This window comes from Talpa occidentalis, unplaced genomic scaffold (genome assembly GCF_014898055.3).
Source record: "Talpa occidentalis isolate TD23 unplaced genomic scaffold, MPIMG_talOcc4v2.1 talOcc4.9, whole genome shotgun sequence".
Taxonomy (NCBI): Eukaryota; Metazoa; Chordata; class Mammalia; order Eulipotyphla; family Talpidae; genus Talpa; species Talpa occidentalis.
This window is the reverse complement of record NW_023605305.1, coordinates 7990646-8002104: the sequence shown is the minus strand read 5'-3', so window position 1 is coordinate 8002104 and position 11459 is coordinate 7990646. Positions and strand designations below refer to the sequence as shown.

General features: G+C 49.5%; 1 protein-coding gene across 1 annotated transcript; it reads right to left on the bottom strand.

Annotated features, from left to right (window-relative positions):
- Nucleotides 1-52: 52 nt before the first annotated feature.
- Nucleotides 53-8986, bottom strand: CELA2A (chymotrypsin like elastase 2A). Its single transcript, XM_037499676.1, has 8 exons — nt 8947-8986; nt 8608-8696; nt 6661-6758; nt 5926-6054; nt 3995-4131; nt 1650-1795; nt 554-706; nt 53-157 (listed from the first exon to the last, which is right to left on the bottom strand). The coding sequence occupies exons 1-8, from the start codon at nt 8984-8986 to the stop codon at nt 53-55; spliced, it is 897 nt and encodes a 298-aa protein (XP_037355573.1).
- Between the last annotated feature and the right edge of the window lie 2473 nt (nt 8987-11459).

Genomic DNA, 11459 nt, shown 5'->3' with positions numbered 1-11459 from the left:
AAAAAAAAAAGAATTGAGCTGTTGTGGACGCTTATGAGGTACTGGCTTGAGCTTACAGTAGAAAGCTCTCCGGGGACAACAGGAGTGGGGCCAAGTCAACTCCACCTGCCTGCACTGTCCCATCTAAGACGGAAAGTTCTGTGTCCCGGGGAACCACCTGTCCCGGGCAAACCGAGTCGGGGGGACCCTTTAGGAGGACTGATTGCTAATAAGTAAAGCTGTGGGAGGGGGTTTCAAACAATTAGGTTTTGGGATTTTCAGATAAATAAGACTATAGCATTGGATGGTGGAATTGGGGCCCACACAGAGATGAGCAAAAACACCCCTTGAATCCTAGGAACCCACTCTTAACACCTGAGGCACAGCCTTTGTTTCGAACTCCTTAGCCTGTGCTCTGTGTGCCTTTACACTCACTTTTACTCACACAGGTGTGCAACTTCCTCTCGGGCGCTCCCGCCCAGCCCTCAGGAGTGGGGTCTCAGACCCTTTGTGGGCATTGCCCTCAGGGGGCCCGAGCTCGGCCTCTGGGGCTCAGAGCTGGTCTGGTTCTTACCGAGTTGATCCAGCTGATGTAGTCGGACACGCGGGTGAAGACGGAGGGCTTGTGGTAGTAGTTGCAGCCCAGGGAGGACCCGAAGCTGACCACGCCGTGCACTTCCCACTTGCCGTTAGCCGACTGGCAGTTCAGAGGTCCTCCGGAGTCCCCCTGAGGAAGGCCAGGGTTCCGTCAGGAGGGACCTTAGGCTGGGTGAGGTGATGGGAGGGGCAGGGGCTGTCCACTGGGCTCCCGAGACTCACAGGTTTGCATGGACATTTCACCACAGGCCGCCATGTTCTCTGAGACCAGCTCTTGAGGCCCCAGCTCAAGATGGCGCCATACTACCAAGAGCTAACACTTAACTGTGCTGGGAACAGCCGAGCACCTCATTTGCCTTATTTCATTTTATCCTCATAACAACCGATGAGGTAAGTGCTGTTAGTATCCCTATTTCACACAAGAGGAAAAGCTGAAGCCCTCAGAGGTGGGGATTTGCACGGTGTTGGACAGGCAGTAGGTGAAATCACAGAGACCCAGAGTTAGATTGTCAGCCACCCCTGGGCATTTCCTCCCATGATGTGCAAGTTTCCTCAGGGCCAGTCTGTGTGGGCAGAGGCATGGGGGCACAATGTGGTCTGAAGAACAGGTGAAGTTCCTTTCTGCTCTGTCCTCACTGCTGCAAGGTCGACCACACAGCAAGTCCTTTGGGTTAAGGGATTGGCTCCAGGGAGGCTCTGTGGCTGCTGGCATGAGGGGTGCCTTGAGCCATTAATGGGATTAATTCAACAGGCAAACTTGAAGTCACCTTAGAAAGGCCCTAACCTAGAGATGGCAATGTCCCACTGGCTTCCATCCTTACATAGAGGAAAGATTAAGGATGATGATAACGCGTAAGAGGAAAGAGAGATGAAGGTAATGGCAGACCTCAGTGAGACCCAAGAAAGGACTTCCCACAGTGAAGAGAGTGGACACTACAATGAGAATTTCACAGTGGGGACTCAAATGCCTGGAGAATTTCCCAGTGCTCTTGCCAAGATGCTGAGGATGGACCTAGGACCCCAAGAGCCTCTCCCTGCCCCAGGCCCGGGGGCACCTGCCTGCCTGTACTCACGTTGCAGCTGGAGATCACGCCGTCACCCCCAGCACAGACCATGTTGGTCTTCACGGTGCTGCCCCACCAGCCAGGGCTGGAGCAGGTGGCGTAGTCCACGACCAGCAGCTTGCCCTGCTGCAGGATGTCAGGAGAAGCCCCGTTGGCTGCATGAGACCAGAGAAAAGGTGTCACAGGGACAAAAGGACTCCCGAGAACACAGGAAGTTGTGGACACCTACTGGGTCTTGCACTCTTACTTTGTGATCACTCTTACTTGACCCCACCCATAGGGTTACAAAGGGAGCAGCCATGTTTGTCTGTACTGCGTCCTCACAGTGGATTCGTGAGTGTTCTGGCCACTGGTCATTGGTCCAGGGGTGGACACCTGACTCAAGCTAAAACCAATGAACTGCTTTCCCTGGGAATTTGGGATTGGACTATGAAACCCCAGCCAGAGAGGGTGTAACTGGGGAATTATTGGCAGTGACTGCCCACCCCACCCTATCTTTCTTCTAAGAAGTAAAGAAGTCCTGAGAGAGGGTTTCCTGAATTTCTTGTAGTTTTCCAGACCCTGATTCTATCCAGTTCCTGAGTTTGTCTCTGCCCTGGTTGGCTCTGCCCTTGGTTGGCTCTTAAGTCCTTGAAACAAATCTTTTTTTTTTTTTTTTTTACCGAGCTAGCTCCATAGGTTTCTATCACTTACCTTAAATATGACCATGAGGGCCTCTCTGGTGGCGCAAGGGGTTAAGCACCGCACTGTGAAGCTATCCACAGCCTCTGCAGCACGAGTTCAATCCCTGGACGGCCAGGGAGCAACCCACATGACAAGGCAGACCCCTCTTGTCTCACCCGCTGCGCCCCCTCAGCAGTGTATTTCAGTAGCTCTGCCTGTTCTGCTCCCCACTCTGTCTCTGGTAAATCATCTCACCCCCTGCATCTCTGGCCTGTACCCCAGCTCTTGCATGCATAAATAAATAAATCTTTTTAAAAAAATAAGACCATGAACCTGCTGGCCATTGGGGCCCCAGGTTGTGATAGGAAGGTAGAGTTTTCCTAACATCCCCCCAAGGACACTGCACCATCACCCCCATTTCTATCACCACTGCACTGAGGGCGAGGATGAGCAATATTGTAATTCTTCATTTGTGCTTTATTAGACATTTCAAAATGTGCTAATCCTCACAGTAAATATTCAGTCCTATTTGACAGAAGGGGCACGGAAGCCCAGCGTGGTTGAGTAGCAAGCCAAGACCATGCTTGTTAATAAGGAGTTAGTACTTGTACAATATTTCACATTATATAAAGAATTTTTGCATCTCTTTTGCCATCTTATAAAACCTTTGCCAACTGTATTTCCATTTTATAGATGTGGAACTGAGGCTCCAAAGTGGTGTACCCAAGGTTAATGACCAGCAGAGCTGGGGCTAAGAACCAAGCATGGACCCCGTTCCCTGGCTCCCTGCCTGGGATCTTCGGGATAAATGGACCCCTGGCTGTGCTTGTATCTTGATAAGCACGAGACCTCCTGTGGCTCACTTTGCGGAGTGTCCACTTGTCTTTGTTTTTGCAGAGAAGCCCGTCAAGAGGGCGCTGTTCAGTTATTTGAGGGGGTATGTGTTAATGTGCCCCTGGAGAAACGTGTCACTTATATTTATCGGTTTACATCATTACAAAAAAACCACTCATCGGCATGAGCCTTGCTAGAATCTTCCAAACCTCTGGTGATTTTACTTTCTTTCTCAGTGGCCTGCTGTCATTAGATCTCTAACCTCTGGGGCTATGTCAAAAGAAGACTCACAGGCAGCCAGGTGCTAAGCAGCAAGATCAGGTGGCACATGGGGCAGGTACACTTTGATGCGGGGAGAGTCTGATGAGGACCCAGAAGCCTGAGGTCAAGAAGTGAATCCTGTTCTGCACTTTCACCTTGGGTCATGCAGAGGCCCTTCTTAGCCAGATGTCATACAGCTTCCATAGCTCTCCTTCACCATAGCAACTGTGACAACTAACACACAGCACCCACTATGTGCCAGGCACTGGCCCAAGTGCTTCCCATAGACTATCTCCCTCAAACCTCTCTCAACAACCCTGTGATGCAGGTGCTTTATAGCGTCCCCATTTTACAGATGAGGAAACTGAGGCTGAGTAATGTGCCCAAGGTCACACAGCTAATAAGTGAGGTGCCGGGATTTGAACCAAGGCAGTCTGATCTCTTATCAGTACACAATCCTCCTTCCTGGAGGCAGCTGCCATTTCTCCCAAAACCCTGGGATGATGAGTGTGGAGAGACCCCCTGCCTGGAGAGGGGTGACATCATCTCCCTCTCCTCCCAAGCCCCCAAGCCTTGGGGCCCCAGCACCCACTTACTCTGCAGTCTTCCCCAGCCAGTGACGTAGCAGGCGAAGTTGTTGGGCAGAATGGAGCCGGCGGCTGGGAGGCAGGCCAGCTGGATCTTGTCAGAAAGGGCGACAGGGCTGGCCAGCTTGAGCATGGCGATGTCGTTGCTAGGTTGGTGAAGAGAGACGCAGCATAAAGACTTCCTGCCCCAACTTTATGTCCGATTTCAGCCCTGGCTGGAATCCCTGAACGCCTGTGTGGCCAGCCTGTGACTCTCCCTTCTGTTGGGGCTACAAGGGATTAGGAGGGCAGCTCTGGTTAAACCCAAGATTGCATTTTGCCCAGGATGGTGCTCGGAGTCCTAAATTCCTCCAAGATCTTTCAGGGAAAATGTTTAGAACAGGGAGAAAGTGGGTTTTCAAATTTCAAATTTTACAAATTGTCAGGCAAGTTTGCCTCTTCTCTGCTATCTTTTAAACCTTTGCCAACTCTTATTTCCATTTTACAGATGCGGAAACTGAGGTCTTGCAAAGGCCACTAGGACAGACGAGTCAGATGGAGCTGCCTGGCGGGCTGGGTTCTGAGGTTCTCTTCAGCGTCAGCAAGGAGCACAATCCGCGATGGCTGGTGGTGACCAACCGTCACTAAACAGTATTCAGAGCTAGAGGTTCGCTTATACCTTCATTCCACAAATATTTGCTGCACACCTGCTATGTGCTAGAACTAGGGAAGCAGTAGTGAGTGAGACACAGAGTCCCAACCCTATTAGGTTCAGGGTAACCCCCCAAACTGAACTAAACTCACGTTGCTCCCACAAACACAGTCACTCCCCATGACCCAGTGTCTGCCAGGCCAACTCAGCTAGGCTGGTAGGTTGGGGATGGCCCACCCTCCCGGATTCCTTGCCAGTGAGCTCTCTGCCAACCCAGGGGTCTATTCCACCATCACACATGCTCACTCTTCATGCTCCCTGGTGCAGGTTCTGTGCTCAAATCTTCTCTGGCATCAGGAGGTATTGCCTTCCCCGGGCCCACCCCATGGGGGTGGGAACTGGTGGGCAGCAGTGGGAGTTGATTCTGCCAGACCTTCCTGTCTCCTTCCTCTCCCTCCCCTGCTACCCCCACCTGGCTGGATGCTTCCTGGGACCACTCCCCACCACCTCGAAAGTTCCAGCACATCCCAGCGCTTTCTTCATCACACTGTTGCTGTGTCATTCCTGCAGCAAGCTCACCCCCGTGGCTTCTGTGGTGTGTCAGGCACTTTCTTAAGTGCTTGACATATATTATCTCATTTAATCCTCACAACAGCCTTAGAGTAGGGGCTGTTATTGTCCTCACTTTACTGAGGGGGCAACTGAGGCACTGCAAGGCTCAGAGACGTGTGCAGGGTGACACAGTCGTTACTCATATGCAGGCAATCACGCTCCAAAGGCTCAGCCCCTCACCACTACCCCACAAGTTCTGGCTGCCACGTTTAGGTTCCTGAACTCCTGAGAGCTGGCACCGCAGGGCCAGAGCCCAGTGAGGCATCTGGTACATAGGGGAGTCAGTAAAAGCCTAGAGGTGGGCATGGGTGGTACAGCACAGAGCCCAGGTGCTCATTTCAGAGGAAAGGTGGGAGGTGGTGGCATCCCCTAAGAGCAACAAATCACAGAGGTTTGGGAAGACATGCCTAGATCCTCAGGGTGTGGCACAGAATAAACACATGGCCAGTGAGGGCCCAGTGGACGGGAGACCCAAATAACTTTGACAGCCCTTGTCCTCCCCTCCCCCAGCTTGCCCTTCCACCTCCCCAGGCATCTTTGGGGCTGGTTCCACTTCTAAGGTGTCAGAGCTCCCCCTACATCCACTGAAGGAGCAGAGAAGGAGGTGGGATTGCACCCCTGGCCTTCTACTGATACCCCCGCGACTGCGCCCCTGCAAACCGCCGCCCCCCGCCCGGTGCACCCAGACAGAAGTTACCCTTGGGAGAGCAGGCTGGGGTTCCACTTCTCATGCACCACGAGCTTGGAGACACTGATGGCCTGGGAGCCGGCCTCGTTGGAGGAGAGGCTGTGGCGGCCCAGCACCACACGGTAGGTCCGGGAGGAGCTGCGAGAGAGGGGGCCAAGAGCAGAGGTCAGCTCCGGGCTGCCCTCTCCTCTCTGGCCTCCCATGAGCAAGAAAACCCCAGTACCCCGAATACAGAGGCCTGGCTTTGGACAATGCTGGGATGGGCCCAAGCAAGTGACTGAAGTTGGGACTTGGGTCTTTTTCTCCCCCAGGGACAATGGGTTGATTATAATAATATACGCCTGTAACAGACAGCAGGTCCTCAGAGAATGTCATTTTGTTCAATGCCACTTGGCCATAATGATTAAAAAATAAAAAATCCCAGTCCATATTGAATGAACCATTATCTAGGACCTGGTTTTGCTTAAAGCCATATTTTCTAATAGTCTCTTGATGTTAAGTGAGAATTTACTGTGTAGTAATTATAGCTCTACTACATTAAATAGAGACTAGAACAGAAAACAAAAGTTATAATAAGATGATGATAATATTATAATAATATTATAGCAGCTTGTTCTCAGCCAGGCTAGAGGTTATTTGAAAGGCTCCTTTATAAGGGGTCGTTTGGGTAATTTGGGCTCCAACTCTCGGAGGTGAGCACTGGCTGGTGCAGGGAGAGTGCAGGGTGACCGGGCGCGGCATTACCTGATGCAGTGGGCAGCGGTCATGACCCAGTTGGTGGCCACCAGGGACCCTCCGCAGGTGTGACGCCACTGGCCATTGTTGTTGTACTGCAGGGAGACCTGGGGAGAAGGGTGAGGGTGCTGGGTCCTCTGACTGTAGGACCTCTTTGCCTTTCAGCTTCCCCAAGAACAGGCCTAGGTAAGGGGTGTGAGGCCCTTGCCTTGGGCGCCAAAAGCTCAGTCATGAAGATCAACAACATTTTAGTGCGATATTAAAAAAAGAAAAATTAACATAAAAATCCATGATGAACAAGAGAGCAAAATTTTAAATAATGCAGTATTCAAAAATAAACTTCATTTTGAACATCTTTCTGCAACATGATATGTTGGAATTTTCCCTCCTTAGGGGCTATTAGGACATACCCCTCCCACCTGATACATCTAAAGGGAAACTCTTGATTGTCCCCTGAGGGATATTTTTGTAGGTAGCATTGATTAATTCTCAATGCAAGAGTGACATCTGCGGGCGTCCCTGGTGGCGCAGGGTTGAAGTCTCAGCAGGGATGAGTTGGATCCCCAGCCAGGGAGCTGACCCACAGGGCACAGCAGACCTCTCCTATCTTGCCCGCTGCTCCCCTCAGCAGTGTATTTCAGTGAATCCACCTGTTCAGCTCCCTATTCTGTCTCTGGTGAATCCTTTCAACCCTGCACCTCTAGCCTATACACCAGTTTTTGTATGCATAAATAAATCTTAAAATTTTTTTTAAAAAAGAGTAACATCTGCTATGGGGGGTATCCGGCCCCTCTCCCCACTTCCTGGAGAAAAAAAAATGTTATGGGCATGTAAGAAAAGCAAAAGAACGGGCAAAAATGCATAGAATCATGTATATGAATTGATGAATTGTGAACTATCAGTCACCATTCTACGAATGAAGCTCTCAATGCGGGGAAGATAAACGGCTGCTGTGAAATTCTGACAGCTACACGGGGGTGCCATGAACACTCACAGCCATTGCCTAAGTGTAAACTCACCCTCAACTCAGACTTTTGTCCCCAAGTCTATTTATGACAGTTGTTCTCATATTGCAAATAAATAAATTAACTAAACGTGAAACCAAAAGAGAGTTGTGGTGTATATGAAGTCTAAAGTGAAATGCTTGGAAGGAATTGGGTAACTGTGACTTAAAAAAATTATTATGAAATTAGATGTTTTATGAGAAAGTTGAAAAGTTGGGGGAAAAAATCATAAAAACCCAGATTCTTCATGAGTGTCCCAAAGTTATTCTCTGATTTAAAGAAAAAGCAATTGTAAATGATATATAGTGTGGTTATGCAAGAAAGACAGTTCAGAGTATAAAAGATCGGTGAATGAATGTATAGTGACAAGTTTTAAGTGAAAAAACAGTATTTAAAGGGCATGGGTGATTTCTAAAAATTTCTCTGTAACCAGCTTGTCAATTTTTAGTTTCAATCAAGTCAGTTATGAGAGATTTTACTGTATTTATGTCAATGGAAGCCTCATGTATTCCTTTTGGGGATCCTACTAACTAGCACTTCCTAGTAATCTGTCCACAATATCACTCTGGTTATTTCAAGGTAAGGAAACATTCCCTTTCATTGGCAACATTGATTTGCCTATAGTTAAGAAATAATTTGCATCCACAGCACTGATTGGTTCCTTAAAGCAAGGAATAGTTGCATAGGTGATGATGAATGGTTCATAGAAGAGCAGTAGGTTTGTAAGTAAGCATCCGATTGGTTATTGGAATAAGGCTCTGTCTGAACTTATGTGTATGGGTAGAGAGTGGGGTGGTATAGCTCTTCTATCACCTCCAGCGTTGACCAAGCCCACTGAAATATATCTTACTGGTGAATTTTTCTATCCTCATTCTTGGCAATAGTCTCCAGGGTGGAGGGCAAAGTGGATGATGTGGACAGAGGGGTAAGAAGTAGGACGTTGGTGACTCACCTGCCAGGGCCAGCTGTTGGGCCTCACATTTTCACCTCCAACCACCCTGGAGAGGTTGGGCACGTACGTGGGGAGCCCACAGCTGAGAGCTGCGAATACAGAAAGAGTTGTGAGTCTAGGAAGCAGTGATCCTGACGATGTGACCTACACTTGTTGCATTCCCAAACCCCAAATGGGGCATCCTTGTTCTGGAAGCATTCCAAGAGGTCACAGAGCTCTACCTCTTTGGATTTCATTCCAGCTTTCTCAAAACCACCAGACTGAGTTCAAGGGGGGCAGGAAGGTCCCATGCCTGTCCCACCAGGGACTAGGCAATTGCCTCTGGATGACAGGGCTTACCTCCAGCCACCAACGCGGACAGCAGGATGGCCCTGATCATGGTGTCTTCGTACAAGTCCTATAAGTGTGACCTCGGTCAAAGCCTTGTTTTTATGAGCGGGCTTATCAGCCTGAGATAGACGAGCAGTTCACAAGATGGAGATTTTCTCAAAGCTCAGTGGAAAAAAGGGATGTGTTCAAATATTTTTTTTTCTATTTTCTCACACTGGTCACTGGAAATACTTTGAAAAAATGTCAACATACAGCAGGGGAGGGGGGCAGGAGCGGGGTCAAAATGGGAGGAGGAGCACAAGGCACTATGGTGATGGTACACGGGTACTGTGGGGGTGGGAGAATTGGGGGGATTATACCTGAGGGGAGAAATCAAAATTGTACAAAAATGAACAATGATATAAGAGAATAAAAAAAAACACCAAAAGAATAATAATATAAAAAAAGAAAGAAAAAGATGCCAAAAGTAGATATTGAAATATGGATTCTACCTGCTTTTACAAGATTAGGTTATATGTTGGTTGTTTTTCATTGGGGTTTTCTTTTTTTTTTTTTAAAGATTTATTTATTTATGCATACAAGAACTGGGGTACAGGCCAGAGAGGCAGGGGGTGACAGGATTCACCAGAGACAGAGCGGGAAGCAGAACAGGCAGACTGACCAAAACACATTGCTGAGGGGAGAAGCAGGCAAGACAGGAGAGGTCTGCTGCGCCATGTGGGTAGCTCCCTGGCCGGCTGGGGATTGAACTTGTGCTGCAGAGGCTGCGGATAGCTTCACAGTGCTGTGCTTAACCTCTTGAGCCACCAGGGAGGCCCCCTAATCTGAATGTTCTAAAGAGGAAATATGGTTTTGAGTGTTACAGCTTGGACAAATCACTTATTTTCTGGGTCTGTGTTACCTACATAACGATCCAGTTTTGGAAGGCAGGATTATTATACAGGTGAGAAAATGGGTGTGAAAATTTTGTAAGTGCTCAAGGCTCACGAGAAGCTAAGGGAGATTGGGGTGCAGAACACTTTTGGACTGAATGCCAGAACACCTGTGTTCCAGCCCCACTGCACCCCTCACTCCAGTAACAGTTTGAACACTTGTTTATCACCTAGGGCAGTCACTTCAAGAATAAACTATTTCTGAAGTCTCCTACTTTATCTTAAAATTTAAGTGAATTTGGCATTCAGCTCCACAAAGCTGTTTGTTTTAATATAAAAATAAGGTTTGCCCTGGATGAGGTCACTGAACAAATACCACTTTGGTGCATGCTATGGGCTTGTGGTGTGACCTTGGGCAGGTCACACAGGCTCTCTGGCCCGGGGTTGCCCATCTATAAAAGGGACAGGGACATATTCCTGGTCTGTTTCACCACACCGCTGTGATGATTTGAAAGGGACAGAAAACTTCATCAAACAGATTTGAATCAAAGGGTCATTGATTTGACCACAAAATGAAAAAGTCCAGGAACAGTGTCAGCTTCAGGCACAGTTGGATCCAGGGGCCTGATGAATGTCGCCAGGACTCAGCTTTCATCTACCTCTTGCCTCTGCTTCCCACTGTGAGGGTCCACTCTCAAGCTCCATGTAGTAGTCTGCAGCAAGTCCAGGTTCCCCCTTCCGTGGGAATAAGATGGCACCACGATCTCTGGGCCAGGGCTCCCCACTTGGGGTACTATGGGCACTTTGGGGGATGATTCTTTATTAGAGGGCTGCCCTGTGCATTGTGGGATGTTTGGAAGCCTCCCTGGCCCACACTGGATGCCCGGAGACCTTTCCTTTCTCTCCAGGTCACAGCATTGAGAAATATCTCCACACATTGTCACATAGACCCTGGGGAGCAAGATCACCCCTTTTTCCCTGTGCTCCCTCCATTTCGCTGTTGCAGCCTCACATCCCCTCAAACCCAGCTGGAACAGAGAGCTGGTCTGGTAGGGGCCCCACAAGTCCTGCAACAATCTGATTGGGTCTGCCCCAGGTCACATGCCCATCCTTAAACCAAATGAGGTGGTGGGGGAGGGAGTGCAATGTATCGACTGGTCAGCCCTGAGCACAAGGCCCTCTGCAGATGGGAGCATAAGGCCCCACAGCAGTAGAGGAGGCTGCCATTGAAACAAAACCCCAGGCGTTTGGAGAGGGAACAGGGCTGGGCAGGCAGAGGGCAAAGAGCGGCTGCAGCCCACTTCCCCCTCTGGGGCTCAGTTCCCCATTTATACGTTGTGGGAGGACAAGGCAATGTGTGAACTTCTGAGCTGGGCTGGGTCCTTGGTGTCCGTGGGGGCAGGGAGAGGCAGATGCACCTTTCTCATGGGTTGATGACACATTCAGAAATGATTCCCGGGAGGAGACAGAGACCCCAGCCATCAGGAGCTCAGTTTGATGCCAGGGCTTCTGCGCAGGGTCCCTGGCTTGGCTCTTTGCTGCTCAGAGAGAGGTGCTCCAGGAATAAAGGAAATCTCATTTAAAATAGACCCTGGGGGGCCTCCCTGGTGGAGAAAGGGTTTAAGCACAGCACTCTGAGGCAATCTGCAG

What these genes read in the sequence shown, in the direction of transcription:
- CELA2A (XM_037499676.1), bottom strand. Translation starts at nt 8,986, where the DNA reads ATGATCAGGGCCATCCTGCTGTCCGCGTTGGTGGCTGGAG. An exon ending in GTCCGCGTTGGTGGCTGGAG is followed by an intron (nt 8,697 to 8,946) that starts GTAAGCCCTGTC and finishes CTGTATTCGCAG; the next exon opens with CTCTCAGCTGTGGGCTCCCC. An exon ending in CCAACAGCTGGCCCTGGCAG is followed by an intron (nt 6,759 to 8,607) that starts GTGAGTCACCAA and finishes CCTTCTCCCCAG; the next exon opens with GTCTCCCTGCAGTACAACAA.